General features: G+C 47.2%; 1 protein-coding gene across 1 annotated transcript in view; it reads right to left on the reverse strand.

The window, feature by feature from the left end:
- Positions 1-24226, reverse strand: part of LOC138521147 (von Willebrand factor A domain-containing protein 5A-like) — a 149827-nt gene that overhangs the window by 32827 nt on the left and 92774 nt on the right. The window contains exon 4 of the mRNA XM_069633726.1: positions 11182-11318. Within this exon, the coding sequence (XP_069489827.1) occupies positions 11182-11318 (137 nt within the window). The remainder of the gene's footprint in view (positions 1-11181; positions 11319-24226) is intronic.

Raw genomic sequence — 24226 nt, forward strand, 5'->3', positions numbered from 1 at the left:
TTGCGGTCGCTTTTGAAGCTCAAAATTTTACATAGGAAGTTTTAAAACGGAGGATGCTAGTATTTTTTTTTATGTGGCCTATCTATTTTTGAAATAAAAGTTTTTACTAGACCATGCCTTTAATTTCCAACCAACAAAAACAGTACAGACCAAATATACAGTACAAGATACCATAATACAGTTTCGAATGTATACATCATACAATTTGATCTCTGCTCCCCAAAACCCCACCCCCCCCTACGAGCCCATCCAGTATATTCACTCTGTGTTCACACCACGCGGTGGGGTCTGTTCTTCATCGGAATCCGCCAAATCCGGCATCGTTCCGAACAATTCCGCTATCAATAATTTCCAAGCCAACAGGGTTCCCATCTCTTCCTTCTCTCCCATCATACTGGACTCCTGCCACACCATAGTCTCTGCTTCTGCCCACTTCTGCAATTCCTTCCACCATATCTCCACCTGCGGTTTATGACAAGCTTTCCACGCCATGGCAATCCTCCTCTTAGCCAGCACATATGCCAAATCCCTCAATTTGTTAACATGCTTCAGCTTCTGCGATCTAGGGAACCCCCCCAATAGGCAGGCCCAGGCTGACTGTACAACCATTGTGACTCCTTTATCCGCCAGTTTCGCTGCTATCTCGCTCCAGAAGCGCCCAACCACAGGGCAGGACCAAAACATGTGTGTCATGTCAGCCTGTTCCTCATCGCACTTGGGACATGCTTGTCTGCCTGCGTTTTTAAACCTTGATATCCTCAGGGGTGTCATGTACGCCCTGTGCGTAATATATAATTGTATTTGTTTCAACCTAGCGTTTCTCGACACCTTCTGATGATACCTCAAGGCCCGCTCCCACATCCCATCTTCCATTGGGGCTCCCACCTCAGCTTCCCAATCTAATCGAAGTTGTGTTGGTTCTTTACCAATCCAAAGCATCAGCATGTCATACAATCTCGATATTTCATGTCCACCCTCTGTAATGTCATATATAGTGTCTACAATACCATCCGGCTCTGCCTCGAGAATAGTTTCGGGCCAAGCCTTCTTAATTTCTCGCGCCAATCTATGATATGTAATATATTGACCTACGTGTAGACCTGTTTCCCAACTCTTCAAAACTTATGATGGCTCCCTCCCGCCACACATCTCCCACCGTTGCCAACCCCACCATTTCCCAGTGGTTTCTAATCCTTCTCCGCAGTTGCACATCTCCTTTAGCCAGTGCCACCAGCGGTATTTTGCGGAGAGCACGGAGCCGGGATTTCCATCAACCTACACGCGCGGCGCCAGATCCTCCACCCAAGCAGCATCAATTTGGGGCGCCCCTGTATTTCTGTTTCGGATAACCAGATCATTTCTTTTAGGTAAATGGGGCACAGTCTGCACTAAACAATCTGGATTCGGGGGTACTTTCATCCGAGAGCCATTTAGCGACGTATTGCAGTTGGCCCGCTACATAGTAGGCCTCATAGTTGGGGAGCCGTATCCCCCTTTTGTCGTAAGAGTTTTGCAGTTTCCACAATGCCATCCTGCATCTCGTTCCCTGCCACAAAAAGTCCCTGCATATACTATTAAGCTTGGCAAAAAACTTCCCAGGTATGAGGTATGGAATGTTCCCGAAATAATGCAAGAGTCTGGGCAGAACTACCATCTTAAGCATTGCACTACGCCCCATCATAGCTAGCGGCAGCTTCCCCCAAAATTGCATACTTTTCTCTATCTTCCCCACGGCTACCTCCGTGTTATGTTTATGTTCTTGTTCAACCGTATGATACACGTCTACCCCAAGGTACTGAAAGGTATCAACCGCCCAAGGGACTTGCAATACCGGCAGCTATTCTACGGGGAGTCCCCTATAGTTACTCAACGGGAAAATCACAGACTTCTGGGGATTCACAGCTATTCCAGACAGCCCTGCATGCCGATCCATAACCTCCAAGATATACTGGAGATTCTCCTCCGGGTACTGCAGATACAGTAACATGTCGTCTGCATATAAAGAGATCAAGTGTCGCTCCCCACCCACTTCGATGCCTATGGTGTCATACTGCTGTCATACTGCTGTCTGAGGTATATAGCCAAAGGCTCCAATGCCCTTAACTGGACTTCTTCTCGTTGATGGAGAAGCCCAGTTGAAACAAAAGGTCTACAGTCTTTTGGGTATTTGAGAAGCACGTTTCGTAAGAATCCCCTGTTATGAGCCAATCGTCGAGGTAAGGGTATACTGGGATGGACAACCTGCGCAGGTGGGCCGCTGCCACTGCCAGTACCTTTGTGAATACTCTCCACGTAAAGGCGACCAATATCTGGGCGGAAAAAAACAATCTGAGGGACCTCGATGCATGAGGGATTGTGGGTACACTGCACGTCACTATAAGGATAGTGTTACAGACACGCCTTGTCGATGTCCCCTTTTCGACTATGAAAAACAAAATGCAATACTCCGCAGTGACCAGTGGATGTCGGACTATGCACAGCATGTGATTCTAAGCAGATTAACAAACATCAGAAGCTTATTTACCCACCTGACTCTGATTTTCATCAGGGTCTTGATGGATCATCTGGGGGTGTGTCACTGGGAGCGTGGTCTGGCACCCTTTGTACGGTTGAGAGGTGCCCAGGCGTTACATGTTTGACTGCTCTTCCGGTTGGGCATACCTGTAAGGTGCAAGCCCAGTCTATGAAGAAATGTAGATTTACACGATGCAGTCCGCTTCAGGACACTTCACGGGATGGAAGAAGGCAGGTGTCTTTGCAGTTGCGGTCAAGAGATAGCTCGAGGATAGGTTCCGTTGATGATAGGAAGCTGAAAATTCAGGCAAAGGTGACTTGACACAAGCTGGAACCACAAAAGTTCTGGGTTTGCGTGCGGAACAGCAATGATTCTGGTGTGGTAGACCACGACAGAGCTATTCAGTCCACCGGGCAGTCCAGGGACACTTCCGAAGGCTCTTGGGGCATGCAACCTCGAGAAGGCGTCAAGATTTTGTTTTTGGCGGGCGAGGGACCATTGAAGTGTATGGGCATGTTGACAGCTTGGCGGGTGATTCAGGAGATTTCAAGGAGGGTGACACCTGTAAAAAGCATGCAAGTTGAGAGGTATGCTTAGAGGCATGACCAAAGTCTTTTACTCAAGTTATTTACTGCCTGCAGTGGGCCGTAACATGTATCCACCCGGTCAGTGGTCTAGAGTGTAGCATGTTCACTTTAGTGCCATGCATATTGTTACGAGCTGCACATTTGGAAATTGTTTGCATCTATATTTGAACTGGATTCCCACTGGTTAGGACTTTGGTGATGGGATGTCAATCCTCTATCTGGTACACCTCAGGTTGAAGCCCAACACATCCATATTTCAGAATCCTATTTGGCACTTCGGAATAGGAGGATATTGCTTGGTCACATGGAGCCTCATAAGTTTGCTGGTCCAGGAACTACGTTACCGGTAAGCATGCCGGTACTGTAGTTCCCGGACCGGCAAACTACGAGGTCTGACCTGGCGGCCGTAACGGCACCCGCAAGCAGAACGGTTAATAACGGTGCCGGTGCATCCAGCTTCCCCATTCCCATTGAGCCCTATGGGGCTCGAATGGGGAAGAATTTCTTCCGGCGCCCAAGAATGGGCAAATACCGGGTCCGGCAAGGCCGTAATGACCCGGTAATTGCCATTTCTGGGCGCCGGAAAAATTAAAATACTGGCGGCAGCCTCTTAATGAGGCCCATGGTCTTCTTTTTGTCCTTAGAAGGGTCTCCAATATTAATGGTTGGTGCTTCTTTCATTGTTTGCTCGCACAGATTCTAGGAGCTGAATTGGTCTCTGTCGTTTACTGAATGACCTACTAATAAGGTCCCTATTGAACTGGTAAAGCCTGTCATGATTTTTTTGTGTGATACCGGCAAAGATTAACTTGGTAGGTTGGAGGTTGTTGATATGTATCCATCCATCAGATATTTGTACTTTTGGATAGGTGTGCGGCGTGGGAGTTGTGATGGAGTTGCAGGTTTCATCAGTATTAATAGGTTGTTCTATATTTGGGTTTTTTAGAATGACTGATGGTTGCTTGAAATTGCATTTGAAGATCTTAGCACTGAAGCTTCTGTTTTCTGGATTCCCAGACCTGAATTCTCCCATTTATTGGAGCTTGTGGAGTTGGAGTTAGGAGTGTATCATTTACCATCTCCACATTAGGGTAGTGTTAGATTGATGCGATTAGGGCATTATTTTTTGTTTAGGTCATTAGCTGTGGTCGTAACGGCCAGTATCATTGGAGTGTTTTAAGGTGCGATCAGTTTGTACCTTGTTATATTTGTTGGGTCTATTACAATGTGAGTTTTATTTCCATATTGTGGGAATGTTGTGATATATGTTTTTTAATTATGTTTTTTATCATTAATTAAAAAGGATGTGTTGTCTGGATTCATATTTGGTGTATTGCATCTCCTGTTCCCTTCTACCTGCAAATTCCCTCCTTACCCCCAGCCCTGGTTTTCCCACCCTTCTTGTATGGGGTTATTAATTGCCCCCAGACAGTGGTTGTCCTGCAATTCCTCCTTCGCAGGATTCTGGGGTCATGCTTGTGTTGAGTATGTGTGAAGTACAGTTGGACAAGCAATTCATCTAGCTATGCAGCCATAGATCTAGTTATGCAAGAATTGATCGCACCATGAATCAAATGAATACAGCTATGAAAAAATCAACAAAATAATCAGGGCTTGTGATGAGTAATGTGGATGTGCGAAATCCAATGCAACAAATTAATATGGCTATGATATAATAAATCTAGAGGTCAAAATAGTTGACATAGGGGACCAAACCAAACTGTCTGAAAGGCAGTGCAACTAAGGAGAGGGTAGCTGCCCCAAATTGTGTGCTGGGTGATATGGAGGTGCAGCTTGTAAGGAGAGAGTGGGTGGTAGAACTAAATATAGGGGGTGGGCAGGGAGGCATGTCAGCATCATAAGGCAGGTGTGGGAAGGGTCAGCAATGCGAGGCGGACAACTGTTTGATGATTGTTCAACATATGCCATTTTATTAAGGTAAAAATTATATCAAAATGCATCGCTGTCCATACTCGGATGAGGATTTCCCGACCTAACAAAACTAAAGGGAAACACTCTAACACAGAATGTCTGTCCCACACAATAAACATCAAACACAAAAGAACATATTTGGCAATTCCATTAACATCAAGAATGATATTCACAATGTCCTGATACATTTTTAGTACCATGGATGAACTCCATTCTCCAGGTTTCAAGGTGTATTCAGCTTCAATGTTCATCAAAAGACTATAAGGAAATTCACATAGGTAGCAAAGTCTTAATTATGTTCCTAAAGTCTCAATATTAAGGAAGAGATCTGTTAACCACAGTTCTGACAACATCAAAAGTTATTCTTCTCGGTGAAAAAGTCTTTCCACATCCTCAGAATAGCATCAATGTTATTCCCAGCCATGATGCTCTTTTACCACTTTCAGTTATCCAAGAAGATTGCACACAGTTCCAAAAAGAAATACGACTTCTAGAATGTTAGTGTGTTAGGTAAGATTTTGTGAAGTCCAACTGGTGAGGGACTTTACAAGACTTATCTGCTTGGTATTAGTAATCCAACTTTTAACATAGGCCTGTACTACACAAGTCGGTAGAGTGGCTGAGCAGCCAGGCTTACCTTGGAAAGGGTACTGTGAGCTGTAGAGCAGTACAATGAAATCAGTAAAGACAAGTATTCAAGTAAACATTTTCACCCTTAAAAGTTATATTAAAATTATGTATTTATATATACACAGGGCAAATGAATCACACTAGATATGCAGGAACTAACAGCAAAGTCAAGCAGAATTTCAGAATGAAGTTATTCAAGCTGCAATAATGAGGGGGAGTACGTTCTTTTTGTACTAAAACATTTCCAGCACATGGAGTGACATCAATCAAGGTCAGTAGTCGCACTTATGGTTCACCATACAATATTGAATTTGGAGGGAAAAAGTGATAGAGTAGAATAGAACACTGTAGCACTGCTAAAATAGTATTTTTTCCCAGAGGGATGTGGAAAGTCTTCCCCAGCAATAAGAGTGTAAAACAATTAAAACCTTCATAGGGAATAAGCACTGGCAAAGCCAGTACGGTTCAGAAGGGATGTCTTCAGGGATCCAGGACAGCCAAAGTCAATAGAACAGTTCTATTTTTGGTGCAATCTTCTTAGAAAAATGTAGTTGAACTGTCAGTAGTTCTTTGAAGGAAAATCCAGGAGCTCAAGAGAGCCTACCTGAGGTGCACAAGCTGTTAGGCAAGTGAATTGCAGTAATTCAAAAGGATAGAAAGGAGCACTCCCCAAGCTAGGAAGCACTACATTTGGTTAAAGGTGGTTAAACTCAAAGCCCCACAGTACCATAGATTTGAGGCAGATGTTCCAGCTGACTTCCTTCTTAATGCAGCAATGTGACCCTTGTTCCTGGACCTTGGTCGTAGTGACGAAAGGAAAGTCGTCTGATGGGCTTCTGTGGCAGCACTCTTGAGAGGGACCCTGCAGCAATGGATTCCACTCATTTCAGCAGCTCTTTGTGGTTTTGGCGCCTTTTTCTCACTCAGCGCACAACGTATATCCCCGGTTTGAATTTCCTCGATCCTGAACTCTGGTGAGGGGACTGCAGATGAAGATCTCTTGACTCTATAGACTCTCACAGATGCCTGCGAAGTTTCTGCCAGATTCATCCTTTGGAAGATGTTGTACTCGTTGATAGTCCAGGTACCCCAGGTATTGTGAAATTGCAGCCCAGGAAGGTCTGGGGTTGGCCCAGAATGAAGCAGGTCTTGAGGCTAGGTGGTCCCCCAGCCTAAGGGAGGAAGTCGTCCTTGGTGGAGCTTCCGTGTTTATGGGAAAACAGGGTCAGCACAGCTGCAAAGCTTCACCAGTTATTTTGCTGTCCTGAAAGGTGCTGCTGGCTTCTCTCTGTGTCTTATTTTTCAGTTTTAATGTTCTAGTGGTCGGCTCTGCCTGTAGTCCCAAACCTCTCGCCTTATATGCGCAATCCCATTCATTAACAGCACTAAGCTGTCAATCACACGGGGGAGTGGCATTCTCTAGGACTGCCTCCCACCCAGTGGGAACTGGTTTTAGTCAGGCATGCCTGCTAACAAAGTGTAGTTTCGGGCTCCTCCCTCACTTCCTGTCTTCCCAGACACACTGGAACCTAGGCGGGCTTCAGAGCTGAAGCAGCCCTGAAGCCCGCCAAAGGCAAAACACACAATGGACTCAAACCTGATCTAAATAACACAGTAAAAGCCCAGAAGGAACGAACAAACAAGAGATGGGGTCTCTAAGGGAAAAGGGAATTAGCACAGAAATTGAAAATTCTCCCTAACATAGTGAAGCACAAGTCTTGGTTAACAGTAGTTATTTGTGTATTCAGGTTAGGATTCAAAATAGTCATATTTGCCAGGATGACTTCACAGTTCTGCTACTTCTACTTTACCAACTACTGAAGTCTTGCATCTACTGACAACCAGATATACCACCGCAGCTTCAGTAGTTTGTATTTCAAGACAGGGTTTGACAAGATTCACTTTAAGGCACAGCAACACCATCAAACGGGCAAGGCACTTTTTCTCTGAATATCTCTCTTCAAAAAGGGGAAGCCTCTTTGCTTCTCTTGTCTGTCTGCCACTAAAGCAACAACCCAAGATTGCCTTTTGGAACCACTTCTTTCCATCTACAACAATCTCTGGCAATATACGTTGTGTCAACTTCCAATAATTATAAGTATCAAGGTTTCCCTTCCCCAACTTGGCATTCACCGCTTTGCCAATTGTTAGCCAATTAATTACCCAGAAGCCTTTGTGGCACTCTCTTGGCTTCAGGTAATGCTTGCACACTTGTAACGTAGGCAAGGTTGAACTTCTATTGGCTCACAGTGATTGATAGACCATTTTCTGGCTTTGATAAAGGCTGTTTTCAATCTCAATGGGGGAATATTCTTGGATTGGGCAATGATTGCGCTCTCTCCAACTGTTGTCACAATATTTAAACACTGAACTTCTTTTCGGAACAATGGCTGTTCGTCAGAATAAAGAAGTAAAGTTCACTCTTCACAAAATGTGGCACACACAACTACTTCTTTCCGCAATGTTTGTTGGGTTTAATGAGGGACACGCGACCACTTCTTCATAGCTTAAGGGTTTATCAATGGCGTTCAGTAGCGCTTGCTTCTACGCAACTAAAAGAAATACTTCTGATCACACGTGAGTGCTACTTTCCATTGTACACTGGTTATAAACTTCAACAATCATCTTCCACTCGCTTCTGCTTCGACACGAGTAAAACTTTTAAGCTGAATACTGTTGCCGGCAGTGCTCATGCAAGGAATTAGAATGGCAGGTTTAATTCACCGGCTTCTACGATCCTCTTTCTGCATGTTGCACAACTTCTACTGCTTCTGGCTCACTTGAGACTCACACCCTTCTTCTCTGAAGGTGTCTCTGGTCAGCCCACTCCATTATGGAGCCCCTCTCGCTCCCGAGACCCGTGACTCCCCCACAGCTCCTCCCCTCGGTCTCCGACACGTTGCCTGAACAGCAGTAACAGCAATCAGGGTCACATGGGGAACTAGAGCTTCCCTGCACGTCTTCCGCTATGCAGCCTCTGCACTTCAGAGTTTGGGGTAACATGACCCTCTCAGAACAAGCAGGTTAAATCTGCTGCATCCACGTTCCAGTATCCTGCTGGTTCTCTCACTGCTGCTTGATTTGCCAGCACCGTGCCTTCTTCTTCCTACCTCTGCTACTACTGCATGCACTCCATTCACAGTTCCAGTTCCTCTTCATTGCCTGCACCTGAGGGGGTCTTGTATGCCTCTCAGGTTCTTTCAGGTGTGGGCTGTTAGGCTTAATTGCCTGACTACTTCTACAGCTGGCTTCTTCAGCCCTCTTCCTCATCCCAGTACTCATGGGATTATGGAACTTGTAGTCCCCAACAACAAAGTTAGTTGTTTTTAGGTAATGGCTTGATTTTAAGGGTAGATTTATTTCCCTAATAATCATTTAAAGATGGACCTTTAAAATGTGTTATTAGAGAGTTCCTTTTACATTATTCCTTTGGGAGTAAGGAGGGTGTTTATCCTTAAATACCTTGAAGGATCTCAGGGAAGTCATGTCACCAAAATGCCAGGGGTAGCGGAAGTGACATCACACGACCCTTGACCTCTGATGACATCACATGAAGTGATGTCATTTGACCCCACCCCTAAGTCACATCACAGGAAACAATGGAATGTGACCTTTCACCCTTTGACAAAACAGGATGTGGCATCGCATAGCATTGTTTCTAAGTACACTACGAAAAATATGGTTATGATATCAGTTTAAAGTGATATACATTTCATACAAGAATGGATCACCATATGTATCTTTAATATCAGTGCGTATAGGCCCATTTACCAAACGATAATGATGTGTTATTATATAGCATTTACACGCAAGTGCTTCATATAGAACAAATATACATACAATATCACCCAACCTATGTTGGTACTCATTTATCAACCTCAGCAGGATGAAAGGCCGAGTTGACCTTGCTGGGAGCCGAACCTGCAACCTGCAGAGCCCACGCACATTGCAGCAGCGAGCGCTCAGCCCATTGAGCTATTTTACCAGCTATAGCTGTCAGAAAATGAGCCACTCAAGAAACACAGAGCCACATGCTGCTGGCCACAGCCCAAGAGCCTCAATTTAAAAAATAAAAAAAAGATTCCTTTTTTTAATGCTTTTTTTTGGGGTAGCAAGGGAGACCACATGGGTAGCAAGGGAGACCTGGCAACCTCTAAATGACGTCCCTGAAGGGTCTTTCTTTCGATAAGGCTTGCTCAGATTTTACAGTACCCAGAGCCACAGATCGTATATGTAGGTCAGGGACATTATAATGACAATGGGCCTCATTACACGGTATGCGGTAACCACGGCGCTATTAGCGCCATGGTTGACGCCGGTATTTTACTGTGTCCGCCTTGGTGGATGGCGGAATTACCTCCCTACTCCAAGGTGAGCGGGGGTGGTAATTCCCCATTCACCAATGCACTTCCCCATTCCCATTTTTGCCCCCATAGAGCTCAATGGGAATGGGGAAGGAGCTAATTACGGTACCACAAATTGCGGTACTGTAATTAGCACCAAGGTCCCTTTGCTGGCCAGTTCCTTAACGGCTGGTAAAACGAGCCATTGAGGTCGGGTCCCGCAAAGGGACCTCGTAGTAAGGCGGTAAGGGTTTACCGGTGCCCTTACCGGTACCGGTAAACCCTCACCGCATTCCGTGTAATGAGGCCCAATATGCCATTACCTGTTTTGGTAACCCATAAAGGCGCTTCCTTTCAGAAGACAAATACTGTGCTCATCCCATGGGATCTCCCCACTACCCTGTGCCTTGTCTCCTCCCAGGTGATCCTCCCGCAGTACACCACCCCCAAGGTCAGGATCAGGAAGCGTCAACCTTCCTGGCTACGTGGGAGGAGACTTAAGGCAGGGCTCAGTGAGGGATCTGTAGGATTCTTCACACAAGACAGTGGGCAACAGAGTCTCATAAACATAGTGATAAGGACTGGAAAGCTGGAGACATCATGCACAGGAGCCAGAGAGAAATTGCAGACAATGGAGATTGGGAGAGCTGAGGACCCAGAGTTAGGGAGGGCTAGAAGAGAGTGGGAAGTAGAGAGGGGGAGCAGCAAACTCGAGATGTGGTGCTGAAAGGATGTAGAGGAAGGGGAGAAAAGAAGAATGTAGATGGGGAAGAGCAAGAGGTGGAGGATAGAGGAAGAAAGGCAATAGTCAAAGGAGACCAGAAATTGAGAAATCTGAAGGCAGAGGACTGTGGAAAACGAGTAGCAGAGATTGTGACACAGCATGTATAACCCCTCTTGCCACTATCTGTTAATTACTCCAAACCCCCATTAATACCTCTATATCCATTTTTCCTACCCTCCAGCTCCTCTTTTCCCACCCTCCATCTCCACTTCCCCTCCTTCCATCTCCACGTTTACCACTCTCGAGCTCCACTTTTCCCAACCTCTAACTTCACTTTTCCCACCCTCCATCTCCACTTTTCCCACCCTGCAGCTCCACCCTCTATTGCTAACACTTTTCACCATTCCTTCTTTACGCTTCTCCCATCTAGTTCTAGCCATTTGCCCATACCTGGTCGGGGATTTTTGCCCGGAGCTCCTCCTCTGTGGTCTCCAAGGCAGAAGCCAAATTAGCATTCAGGCTCCAGGAGCCACCGTCGTTCTGTGCTGCTCGGAGTTTGGGGACAGGGTCTTCCTCTGCTTTCCTCACTGCAAGGCAAAGGAGCCAGATTGAGCCAAAAGGAAAAGAGAAAAACATGAAAAGGGTGATGAAGTGGCGAGACAGTCATTTGTTTTCTGACTCTTCCTGCCTATTTCATGTGTGCAGCGACGTTTCTACCATGAGGCCATTACACTCCTTTGTTTCACTTGTGCTTTTATCTTCCATCCAAACAAGCATTTCTTTAACTAGTCATTCTCTAGCGGTCACTAGTGGCAACGCTTCTGTCATTGGAAGGATAACATTTGACCTAAGTGATGGGAGGAATTCACGTTTCATCATAGGAAATGCTGTTTGTACGCATGAAGTTAAGGCGTGCCAGTGTACATGTCTCTGGTAACCTCATTTTAGTCACGTGAGGCTCATATGGGGAGTGACATGGCATTTTTATGTTCTTTAGATAAAAAGTCAGGTTTTGTGACATATGTTTGGATGCTCCTGATGTAGAGGATGAGATGTGTAATGGGCCATGGACTCCCAATGAGTGGTGTGGGTAGCAAACTTGATTGGTTAGAGTTAACAGGCTGCATTAGCATGGAGCCAGAGGTAGAGACTTCTGGAAAGCCGGTCTAACTGTGGTTTAACTTTCGAGGCAAAGAAATGATTACAGCCCGTCCTACATTGCCATGTGTTAGCAATGCTCCCATATAGGAAAATAGGACACAATAGTTGGGGGTGGACGGTGCAGCAGCCATGCACCTGTCTACTGGCTCCAGGTGGGACAAATTACGCAGGACAAACAGCAATGACTGTGGAGTCCTGTTTCCGAGCATGGGCAAGTGAAGGAAGGGACAGACAAGAATACTCAACAGGTACACAGTATTTTACATTGCTACAGAATAGCTAGCTGTGGCGAGAGTTGCTGGTCCTCCAGACCCTTGCAGAGGGAACTTCTCCTGTGATCATGATCTGGCATACGGTGTAAGGCGAATCACCACGAAAGTGGCCTCAGGGTGTTTGCATGACTGTGCCCCCAGGCGGATATGCAGACCATTGCCTGCAGAGGAAGAGGAGCAAGGAGAGGAGAAGAGAAGAGGATAGAAACCTGTGTGAAATGTCACAGAATAAGTCGGGAAGGGGTGAGGTAGAAGGGGAGAACACGTCTTTTGGGATCACTTGGGTGTGTGTGTGGATCATTAAGATGGAGCACAGATCAGAATTTCAGAAAGCAGGGTGTATTTTAAACGTGCTTGGAATCAAATGGGCTGCCTATGTGAAGCAGTTTAGCGCAGCAATAAGTAGTCACGTTTTTGGCCGCCTGATCGGATCGAGATGTGCTCGAGCCACCAAGTGAAATGTTGGTGGCTTTTTGATCCGGTGTTACCGTTAACATTTTGTTCCACGGGAAAACCTCTGGGAGAGCAATTCGAGTGGCCAGTTGTTGCCCAATTGTAGTAAACTCTTGCACAGATGACAGGAGGCGTGATTACTGGCTGGATGTCTTTTATTGTATAAGGGACATCAGCCGGGAACATGTAAGTAATAAAGAGCCAGGCGGCTAGGCAAACATGCCTAATAACTGCTGCAGGGCTGTGGAACTGAAATGTCTTGTGATGCAAGCCCCCAGGCCCCAATCTCGGAGGAGCCGGCAGGACGCGTCTTGCCGCGTCCTCTGATGCTCCCGTAATGCGCGCGAAGCGCGCGGGGCGGTCCTCGCTGCCGTGGCGAGATCTCGCGAGAGTTGGTAACTCTCACAATATCTCTACACACCTCCCTTTGGTGAGGAAAAGGAAGTTCATTGCAAAACATAGTCACTGTATCTCACCGGTCTTCTGTGCTCTCTTCTAGGTCGGTCACCCTTTCCAGTGCGATCTTCCTGTTGCTCCTGTTCTGGTTCTGGCATGGGTGATTCCGGTTCCATCTCTGTTTCTTCCCTTTCTTTGTCGTTTCTCTCGGGCTCCCATTCTTCCCTTCGCTCATTGTCTATTCCTTCTTCAGCATGTGGTCTCTCCGGGGTTCTTGCTCTTTCTTGTCTCTTCTGATATAGGGCTACTCTTTCCAGATTCCATGTGCGCCCGTCCTCGGTGCGGACATGGTTTGTTCCCCTGTGAATCACTTTGGGGGGTCTGCTGAACCGAGAGCCCGTGATTTGGTCTTTTTTCGGTAGTCTTATTTTGACCCAATCTCCCCCTCCAATGTCTGACGCTTGCTTGGTTCTTCTTCTTTGGTCACTCCACGTTTTCATGCGTGCCTTGCTGTTTTCAATTCTCCACACCACTTCTGACATGTCCACTGCTTCATCTTCTCTTACTTTGGATAACCATGGTGGTATGAGCGTGGAGGCTGCACTCCTCCCTCTCAACATTCGAAACGGGGATATTTGCGTGATTCCGTTTGGAGTGAGTCTGTGGGCCGCTATGGCCTCCTTAGTGGTTTTTAGGGGGTCCATTCCAGAAGCCGTGGCTAGTTGGATTGCTCCCTTAATGAACCTGTTGCCCTTTCAACAAGCCCATTGGCTTGGGGATGATACGAGGCCGCTTTCTTTTGGCCTATATTGTGCTTTCTCAGGAATTGTTCCATGTCCCGTGAGATCAGTTGTACCCCATTGTCCGTTACTACTTCCTTGGGGAGGCCTTCTCTTTGAAAAATTTCAGTGAGAACTTCAATTACCGTCGCTGTGGTAATGTTTGGGACCAACTCAGCCTCGACCCACTTGGATAGGTAATCAACCAGCACTATGCCGTACCGATGTTCTGGTGCCATCGCTTCCAGGGGTCCTATAAAGTCTATGCCCACTTTTGACCACACCGCTTCTGGTACTTCTGTGGGAATTAGGGGTGCCTGTCTGAGTTTCAATCTTTTGTCGCTATTGAGGCACTCATGACACCGCTCTATCATGGTGCGAATCTCTTGGTCCATGGACGGCCACCAGTAGGCCTCCCGGACTCTGCGCCGGGTCATCGTGTTTCCCAGGTGACCAGCGTGGGCTCTGCATAGAATGGTGCTCCTCATGCCTACGGGTGGGATTATCTGGTCCGTCTTCATTATTATTCCGTCCGTTTCAGATATCTCTTCGGCCACCTTCCAATAGGGTCTCATACCTTCTGGCATCGTTTTTTCACCTGGCCACCCTTCCTTGATCCACTCACGGATTTTCGCCATGGCCGGGTCTTTTCCGTCTTCTTCCAGCCAATGTTTCTCGCTGAGTTCCATATAATCAGGTGCTTTTATATCGGTGATGGATGCCACGATGCATTCTCCTTGTAGAAACGTGGTGGCCTTGTCTTTACCTTCTGGCAATCTTGACATGCAGTCTGCCTGCGAATTCTTCCATCCTGAGATGTGCTGCACTTCAAACGTGTACTCCTGCAGTTTTGCTGCAATGCGTGCCAATCTGGGTGTGGACACTTTAGTACCTCCCGGGCTGAGCATGTGGATGAGGGGTTTGTGGTCTGTCACCAATTTGAATTTCGTGCCCCACACATATGTTCTAAAATGTTCTACCGCCCATGCACATGCCAACATTTCCTTTTCTATGGTAGAGTAGTTCTGTTCTGCCGAGGACAAGGCCTTCGAGGCAAAGGCTACCACATGCTCCGTGTCCCCCTTCTTCTGCGTAAGAACTGCTCCTAGTCCGTATGCACTGACATCCGTGGTGATGACTGTATCCCACTCTGGGTTAAATGGCTGTAAACACAGCGCTTCCATGATGTGCCGTTTTATACTTTTAACCGCCTTCTTCTGGGGTTCTTGCCACAAAAATACCGAACCTTTTTTGAGTAGGTCACGGAGTGGTGCTGAGGTTTCGGAGAACTTGGGGATAAATTTTGCGTAATACTCCGCCAGTCCAAGAAATGATCTTACTTCGTCTTTGCTGGTGGGTTCCGGTGCTTTTATGATTGCATGCATCAAATTTTGTTTGGGACTGATCCCTTTTTCTGAGATTTTGTACCCCAAGTATTCGACTTCTTTCGCTTTGAATACGCATTTTTCATGGCATAGCCTCACCCCTGCTTCTTGCAGCTTGATCAGGACAGTTTTCAATGTGGCATCATGCGTTTGATCATCCCCTGCGTACACAAGGATGTCATCCTGGAAATACGCGACATTTTTGACCTTTCGTAGCAAGACATCCATCATGCGTTGAAAAGCTGATGCTGCCGACGATAAGCCGAATGGCATCTTGGTGAACTGATAGGTGCCAAATGGTGTGATGAATGCTGTGAGGGGTTTCGACTCTTCATGCAATTGTATTTGGTGATATGCGTTTCTCATATCCAGTTTTGAGAAAATTTTGGCTTCCTACATCAACAGAATTAGTTCATTTATGCTCGGCAGTGGGTAGTTGTCGGTGATGACCTCTAAGTTTAAACTGCGAAGGTCGATACACACCCTTAGCTCTTGTGAGTTCGGTTTCTTTATAAGCACTACTGGGCTCAGCCATTCTGATGCTTCAACTTCTTCAATGACACCCTCCGCTCTCATTTTGTCCAATTGATTCCTGAGAGTGTCTCTTGCGGTTGCTGGCACGGGCCTCACTCGATGTTTGACTGGGACGGCATTCTTTTTGAGCATTATTTTATGGACAAAGCCCTTGATGTGACCCGGCTCCTCCGAGAAAAGTTTTGGGTAGTCACTCTTGACAATGGGCCCATTCCTCGCGCAGACAGACAATACCTGGTCTTCTGTGCTGGGGTCCAGTTTGATTTTTAGCTTGTCTTGGTCGTCCCATCCCAGTATTGCTGGGCCTTCGTGGCTGAAATAAACTCTGGTGGTGGTTTCTCTTCCTTTAAACTCTACCTTCCCTTTGATATATCCCAGTAGTTCAACTGACGCCCCACCAAAAACTGTGGGTTTGTGTCGTGTGGTGAGAACTTGGACCTTTTCTTTTCCCACCGTTTCCTTGTATGTCCGTAGGGGTATTATGGTGAGGTCCGAACCAGAGTCCGCCATAACTCTTGTTTCTCGACCGTCAATTTTGATTGTGCAATGGGGCTTTTCTCTTCTTGCCCTTGTGCTGTTTACCATAATGACTGTGGGTCTCCCCTCATCTTCTGAGGACGATTCTCGCTCCCTGTTGTGATCCGTATTTACACTGGTAACTTTCTTGTTTCTCCACCGACACACCAACGAGAAAAGGCCAATGCGTTTGCAGATGGAGCACTCTTTGTCTCTGGCTGGGCACTCCCTATCGAACACCAGGTGTTTCGTGCTGGTGCACCTGTGGCATTTCAGAGGTTCTTTCTTACCTCCTCTCCCCTCTCTCGTGTCTGGTGTCTGTCTTTCTTTCTTTGAGTAAAATGTGACTGCTTGGATTTCAGCAGGACTCTGGGTTCCCATGAGTTCTTTTCGTCTTCCCGCTGTTTCTTCAACCGCTCTGGCAATTTCTATCGCCTTCTCTAGTTGTAATTCTTTCTCCACATTGAATTTATCTTGTACTTTTCTGCTGTTGGTGTGGACTGTCAACATATCGCAGATGAGGCTCTCAGCATTGTTGCCGAAACTGCACAGCGCCGCCAGTTCCCGCAGCTTGGTGACGTAGTCGTCGACTGGTTCAGATATTTCTTGTCTGCGGGTGTAAAAGCATATTCTATGCAACACCGTGTTTTCTTTACTGGCAAATCTCTTCACTATTCTCCTAACTGCCTCCTTAAAGACGTCATTGTTGTCCCCTGCCACCGGGATCGGGGTGAGACTCTCAAACACCCTCTGCCCTTCCACTCCTAGGGCATTAAGTAACATAGCCCAACGCCGTGCCGCTGAAAATCCTGCCCCTCCTAGCGCCTCAACATACGTCGTGAAAAGGGGTTGCCATTGCGGACACGGGATGGCAGGTCTACCTGGAGTTTGCAGGAAGGGGGTGGCGGCGTCGCTCCTTGCATGTTCCCACGTGGGTTGCAGTGGTGATCCTCGTCGCCAATTTATGTAGTAAACTCTTGCACAGATGACAGGAGGCGCGATTACTGGCTGGATGTCTTTTATTGTATAAGGGACATCTGCCGGGAACATGTAAGTAATAAAGAGCCAGGCGGCTAGGCAAACGTGCCTAATAACTGCTGCAGGGCTGTGGAACTGAAATGTCTCGTGATGCAAGCCCCCAGGCCCCAATCTCGGAGGAGCCGGCAGGACGCGTCTTGCCGCGTCCTCTGATGCTTCCGTAATGCGCGCGAAGCACGCGGGGGCGGTCCTCGCTGCCCTGGCGAGATCTCCCGAGAGTTGGTAACTCTCGCGATATCTCTACACCAATCTAGAACAGACTGAGAAACGGGAATCTAGTTGGAGAACCAAAAGGTAGGACAGGCTGACATGGACCTCTTTACAAATTCTAGGATAGGTTGCAAAACAAGCACTCATGAAAGAGGAGGGACTACTTTATTCTGAAAATATATGGGCCTCATTACGAGTTTGGCAGTACAGGAACAATTGGCAGTAATGCAGTGGTAACTCTGTAACCACTGCATTACTGCTTTGCCGAATTACAGGTTTGGCAGTGAGGTGGAGGACAACCTTCCAGCAAAATGCAGCAGGTAATTCTGCCGCTGGCGGTTTTACCACTGGTGGTAATACCGCCAGTGGTAATACTACTGAAATCTCCATGGAGTCCTATGGACTCCATCAGCAGGGACTAACACCACAACACCACCAAACTGGTAATTGTAATCTGGGAGTAATACCACTGGACCAAGTGGCGGTAACAGTAATTCTGTTTGGATGTAGCTCGGCGGATTTACTGCCGAGATAACACCAAACTTGTAATGAGGCCGAACCTTGCTCAGAATGCAGTCTCCGAAGAGCTCAAGGGAGGCTGTGTGTATCATTCTGTTAAGTTAAAGTTCTGTGCCAAATCACTACCATAGCAGTTTCAAAGTCTGAATCCTTGTGAGAGGTATTTGGACTCTGCCGGGGTAACCAGACCTTAGTCTGCTCGGAAGAATAACAGGGGCAAAGGTGAAGTAAAAGGGAGAGTAAGAGAGAAAGGAGTGCAGATATAAGAAGGCAGTCAGGAAGCACAACATACTTGTATTAGTATGTTTGTCACCCAATAAATGTGGACTTTCCGCCAGAGAGGGGCATCACAGAAGAGTGTGTTTGAGCAAATATACACTCTGGTATTCCAAGGGAGGTTTTAATTATTATAAAATGCATCATGCTTGCCTCTAGGCTTCCTTTAAGACTCCACATAGAAGAAGAGTGTACCTAAGAGAAATTAAGTGTCTGGAGGGGAACTCATGGCAACCCAGGGTGACAAGCAGGTGACTGACAATTCTGATCTAATAAATGTTTAGGTCATTTTCTTTGACAGAAGGGCTGGACATAAGCTCTAGGTATTTTCCTTGAAATAGTTTGGTATGTCTCGCTATGAGCCCACACCCGAGACAGGGGCCTGAGGGGAATCCAAGAATGCAATATAAGGGAAAAGGACAATAATGTGACATTAAGCCCCTGTTCCAAGGGCTGGGACGGGGGGGGCAACGGCCCGGCCGTCCATGTTAACGGTCCCACCGAACCTTAATGGGGGGGCTTACTGCCATTAGCACTCCGGGTTACCAAAGCGGCAACCAGGGGTGGTAAAATGTTTTTATTTTCAGTCATTGAACGGGACGTGTCACATTCAATGACTGAAAATACTGTACCAACATGGCCGCCATGGAAAGAGAAGGCGGAGCTCCATACAGAGCCTCTCTTTCCTTTCCATAGAGGCCGGAGAAGCTGGAAAACTGTGTTGACGGACTGCACTGGCGCCGCAACAAACAGGAAAATGGAGTTGGGCAGGAGGGGGAGGAAATGGAAGGAAAAAAATGAAGGGGACAGAAGGTGGGGAGATGGCAGCCGGGGGGAACCAGGTCAGGCGGCTTGGAACGTGGGCTGAGATTGCAGGTTTCAGCCCACGTTTCTAGCTACCTGGTTTGCTGGTTACGCCGTGCTGGGTCCTAATACCAGTTACAGCTTCCCACTCATCCTCCGGAGCTGTAATGCCATTTTAATATGGCTAAATCACAAAAAAATAGTAAATAGCTGGATTAGGTGCTTGGGATATTGCAGTGAGCATTGTCCTGGGGGAATTCTGGCTAAGAGTGACACTGAGCATGGAGGTGAAATGGTGGAAGAACAACATTAAGCTTTGAAACAATATTTAAAGCCTTCTACTGACACACTGTTTACAATGGTCACGCCCACATTCCAATGTTATAATTAAGCTTTAGAGACCCGTACCAGGTCCTATGGGCCCTGAAGACAGAGTAAAACAAAATTTCAGGGCCCATAAAGTCCAGAGGTTGGGGTCTGTAAAGCTATTATAACATGTGTCGCTCTTGAAAGTTTCAAGTATGTTTTTAGTCCTACAGTCAATTCCCTGACCCCATCCTGGCGGTTTTAGGACATCAATCCACCTGGGCAGCTGCAGGGCAATTGGCTGTGGATTTGCGTCCTGCACCTGGTAGAATTGCAAGGTAGTGTTCTGAACAATCTGCAAGCTATGCAGACCATTGGGTGGGCTACACAGAATCGTATAGTTCACATATTGTCCAATGAGAACACTAAGTGAGCATCCCAACAGTTACTATGTAGTGTTAAGCACTGAGGGCGGTCACAGCTGCACTTCAGTGGTAACTGCCGGCCAGCCTGAGCCTTGGCCACTGAGGCCACCTCTGTCTGACGTGGTTAAGGCTATTAGCACCCCAAGGTAACATATGGGGATCTTAAGGGTTATTTAATGTATTTTGATAATGCCAAAACTAGCTTTGTGCATCATAAAAATTAAACTATTGCTTTCAAAATGAATATCAACAAACACACATTCCTGCCTGATAAACAGAGAATGGACATTGGCAGATAAAGAGAGACAATGGCGTGCTGGTGGAGAGGGAGTTGTAGAGGGTGGTGCGGGGTACGGTGGTACTGCAAGCCGAGGAGGGAGAGGGTGCCCAGAATCATTGATAAGCTAGGGAAGTGGCACATGAGGCTGAAAAGGAACGCAGGCTTATACCGAAAGATCCGGCCGTTCCTCCTTCCTGATTGGTTGGCACTACAACCGCCCACCCCCTTTGCTCCAGGTTGCCATTATTGTAGTGGACCTAAAACAGTGTTTTTCTTGAGTGTTCTGTTACACTAATGGAGCCTTCATCACGTGTCCTGTTTCTGTTTGGGGAGACACCCTCAGGCAGCGTTGGAGAGTTGTGGATGCAGCCCTGGGCCGTATGGCTTATAGCTATCACGTTGAATAGGTAGTTGTGAAGCAGAAGAACATTTAAAAAAAAAAACACAAACAGGTTCAATATAGACAGTATCTAAAGTTTACATAAAGTAAACCGAGAGTTCGATTCTGTAATGGAAATTATAGCAAACATTTTTCATGTACACATGGGAATGAGGAGTGCACAATTTGGACATTGTTGGTTAGGAATGTTGAAATAAACATTAATGCCACATCTTACACTAGAAGGGCAACATATTCTTGTGCGGAGGAGTCTTTTTGTGGATTGGTGAACACACAGATGGAGTTAGACTATAATATATGATCCTTGGTAACAAAGGTGGGGTATGGGTGGGGGGTTATTCAGCTATTTGGATTAACTATGAATTTGGGCCTGCCTGTGTGGAAGCTCCGATTACAAATAGACTATATTGCTAGTGCTTAACCCTGTTCTATCACTTGGGAGTCCCTTACAATGAATTATTTGGACTCTACCTTCAGACCTTTGATACAGCCCACCCACTGAAGTGCTATTGTGCTGTGAACCAGTTTTAGGCCACACACAGTTTCCATTTCCAGAAAGTAAAAAGAGATGAGTTGGTGTTGCTTGCCAAAACCAACGAGTGTTGCTGGCTGATCAGTTCCAGGCGTCAGCATCGCAAAGGGACTGGGGAAGGAAGAATGGCCCTGCGTTTGGCCTCCACAGTGGCGGGGGGGGGGGTACCCTCTGGCAGGGAACCAGATTCTCCTGTTAGCTATGTTGCAAGCATCAACCAGAACTTGAGGCAGGGATGTCCTGCACCAGTTCTTTCCCCCTCCCCTCTTGGAGAAGCTGAATCACCAGCTTCTTATCTCCAGCTAAGTTAGGATATTCCACTTGGATTGTCTTACTGTTCCAAAGCTTCAGGCTCTGTGACAAGGGTCAGTAACCTGCCAATATTCCGAGAGTTTGAACTACAACTCCCATATCTCTCATCATTCCTTATGATGGAATTGGCAAGGGAAAATCTAGTGCAAAACATCGGGACAGGCAAATGTTGCTAGGGTGACCAGACATCCTGGTTTTGTGGGGTGAAAGTCCTGTTTGTATGTTTGGTGTATTGAACGGGGACCACTGGTGAAATGCAATTAACAGACAGTGAATTGCACCACCATGCATTGTCAAACACAACTTTGCACAGTAGAGGAATGCACAGCCATTGTGGGCAGGCAACCCTTATCAGATATCTGGCGACATAACCGGTGAATCTTGAAGGAGGTCCGTTGTTAAAAGCAATCTACAGTGGCAAAAAGTACAACAGGGATTCACTAGCAGAAGGGTAAACCCAAGTGTTCTAAAGATGGTGCAATTCACAAGGACTTGGGTAAACGCAATACACCTGAAGTATGGAAAGGTTCTCGAATGCCCCCCTAATCTTCATAATTTTCCCTACTAGCAAGGCTGTAACATCTCCAGCACCAGCCTCCTGCAGGTGAGTTGTTGGGCCCTCTGCCTTTTTTCCGTCCCACTCTAATGTTCACCTGCTCCAGGACCTCTTCTGTATTTCTGTGCTAGTGTCAGTGTTTCAAGCCCCTCTCCCCAAGGGAATCGTTTCTCCCTTCCCCAGCCTGCATCCATGCACATGGATTGGCTTGCCTGATGTTCCAGGAACTCTAACCCTCAGTCGCCGGAAGGGACTCCCTGCTTCCTCCTAGCGAGGACCCAGTAGCTCCAGAACTGGCCTTCTGTTTGTGTTGTTGGGCCCAGGGCCCTTTTCCATCCCCCGCTAATCTTCACCTGCTCCAGGCCCTCTGTTACATTTCCACACTTTCTCCCTTCCCAAGCCCACACCCGTGCACACAGATTGGCTGGCCTGGTGTTGCAGCCTTCTTCACTGAATCACCCAGGGCAGCCTTGCCCAGGCAGCTGGAGAAGGACTCAGGCAAAGGGTGCCGTCCATGCCTGTATGCCTGTTCGCCCTAGGTGCCCCAGCCCACAAGACTACACCCTCTGCTACTTCCAGGTAAGGGACGTCTTATCCAAATTGTATGGTTGTATTTTTACACTGCCATTCCTGCATTCTCTTCCCTTAGGGTCCAGGGTGTAGGTCTCATAATTGAATCTTGCTGTGGTTTTGCAATGCCATTCTTGCATTTTCTTCCCTTAGAGTCCAGGGGGTGGGTCTCACAATTGAATACTGCCGTTGTTTGGCTTTTTCACCCTTGCGCTTAGCCTCCCACAAATCTCAAGAATCAGGCTTCCCATTTAGCGCTTTGCTGCTGCTCTGCATTCACTTCAACGTGTGCTCGTCCTAGAGAGCTTCAGGCGTGATCTTGCAGTTTAAGCTTAGACTCAGTTGTATTTTGCCACACTTGCATCCCTCCTGCAGGGAGCAAGACAGGGGAGGGTTTCCGGCTATACCTTTAGTCGTTTTTGTGGTTGGGCACGCTTGCATTTCTGGTTTTGCAGACTTGAGCCTTGCCACTGTTTTATTGATGCACCTGCATTGTTTTCTCCTTAGGTTAATCCAGGAAGGGGAGTGCTGGTGACTCTCACCGCTGCCACACTGTGCCTGCTCTTGCCAATCCTAGCAGCTCCAAAATCAGAGGTGCCTATTGGCGCACCATAAAAGCCTCCACTGCCTTGATCAGACCCCACCCTTACATGCCACCTCCACCCACCCACCTAATCTAGCATTGACAAGAGAACACAACTTATCCCTCCATTCAGCCAAGAACCCCCTCCCACTTCACACACTCGACCACCCCCCTCTCTCACCCAGGCTGCCTTCCCGGCCCTCTCTCCTCCACCAGTCCCTCCGCTCTCTTGACCTCTCCACCACCACCCCATGCGCACTCCAACACTGCAATTACACCACTCTGATCCACGCTTTGCAACTCTAAACAATCTATGTATAATCTTTGCCACCACCCCCTTCAACAGCCCCTCCAACCCTCAAATAGATGCCCCCAGATCCCTCTAAAGTTCTAAAGAACAGGCACTGTGCCTCCCATGCCACTTCTATAGAACAAATCTCCCCCTACCTCACAACCAGACCCAAGACATATGCCTTCACCTACACTCTTACCACCTCCCCCAAGCCACCTAACTCAGTGAAATCACTCCTCAACCTGCTAAATAGCCTGCCAAGTACACACATCAAGCACATCTTCCCTCACACCTCTAGAAGAACTTCATCAGACCCCTAACATCCCTATAAGACTGTCCCCCCACCCAACTGGAAAAAAGGGAAACCTATTCAAAGCCCTGCAAACCCCTATACACCACAGAATCCATATCCACCATTCCTCATCGCCATCACACAAGTAACTCCACTCCTCACCCCCACATACACTCCCACCCCTAGTAACCACTACACCCTCCTTTCCCAGAGGACTTCCACCTTATCAGCACCTCACACACATACACCAACAACACATAAGGCAACCATTCCCTCCCCTTACACCGAAAACCTTTGGCCTCCCTCAAGAGACACCTCACTCGCAGTTCGGCCTGGTACCCAATTTCTCCTTCGATTCCACCACACTACATACTCATGTCATTCATCAGACCACCCCTAGCATCCCCCCTTGGCTCTAGCTATCACCACATCAGCATTCACCCCTCCCACATCTATAGCATCCCAACCCCTTCCATCTGGAATCCTCCCCCCGCCACCAGCTCCGCCCCAGGATCTACAGCCCCCTAGCATAAACAATCAACCAATCAGTGGGATAAAGTGCATACTGATCAATGCCAGATCCGTTGCCAAAAGTCATCACAAC

Source organism: Ambystoma mexicanum, chromosome 13 (genome assembly GCF_040938575.1).
Source record: "Ambystoma mexicanum isolate Mex_15411 chromosome 13, UKY_AmexF1_1, whole genome shotgun sequence".
Taxonomy (NCBI): Eukaryota; Metazoa; Chordata; class Amphibia; order Caudata; family Ambystomatidae; genus Ambystoma; species Ambystoma mexicanum.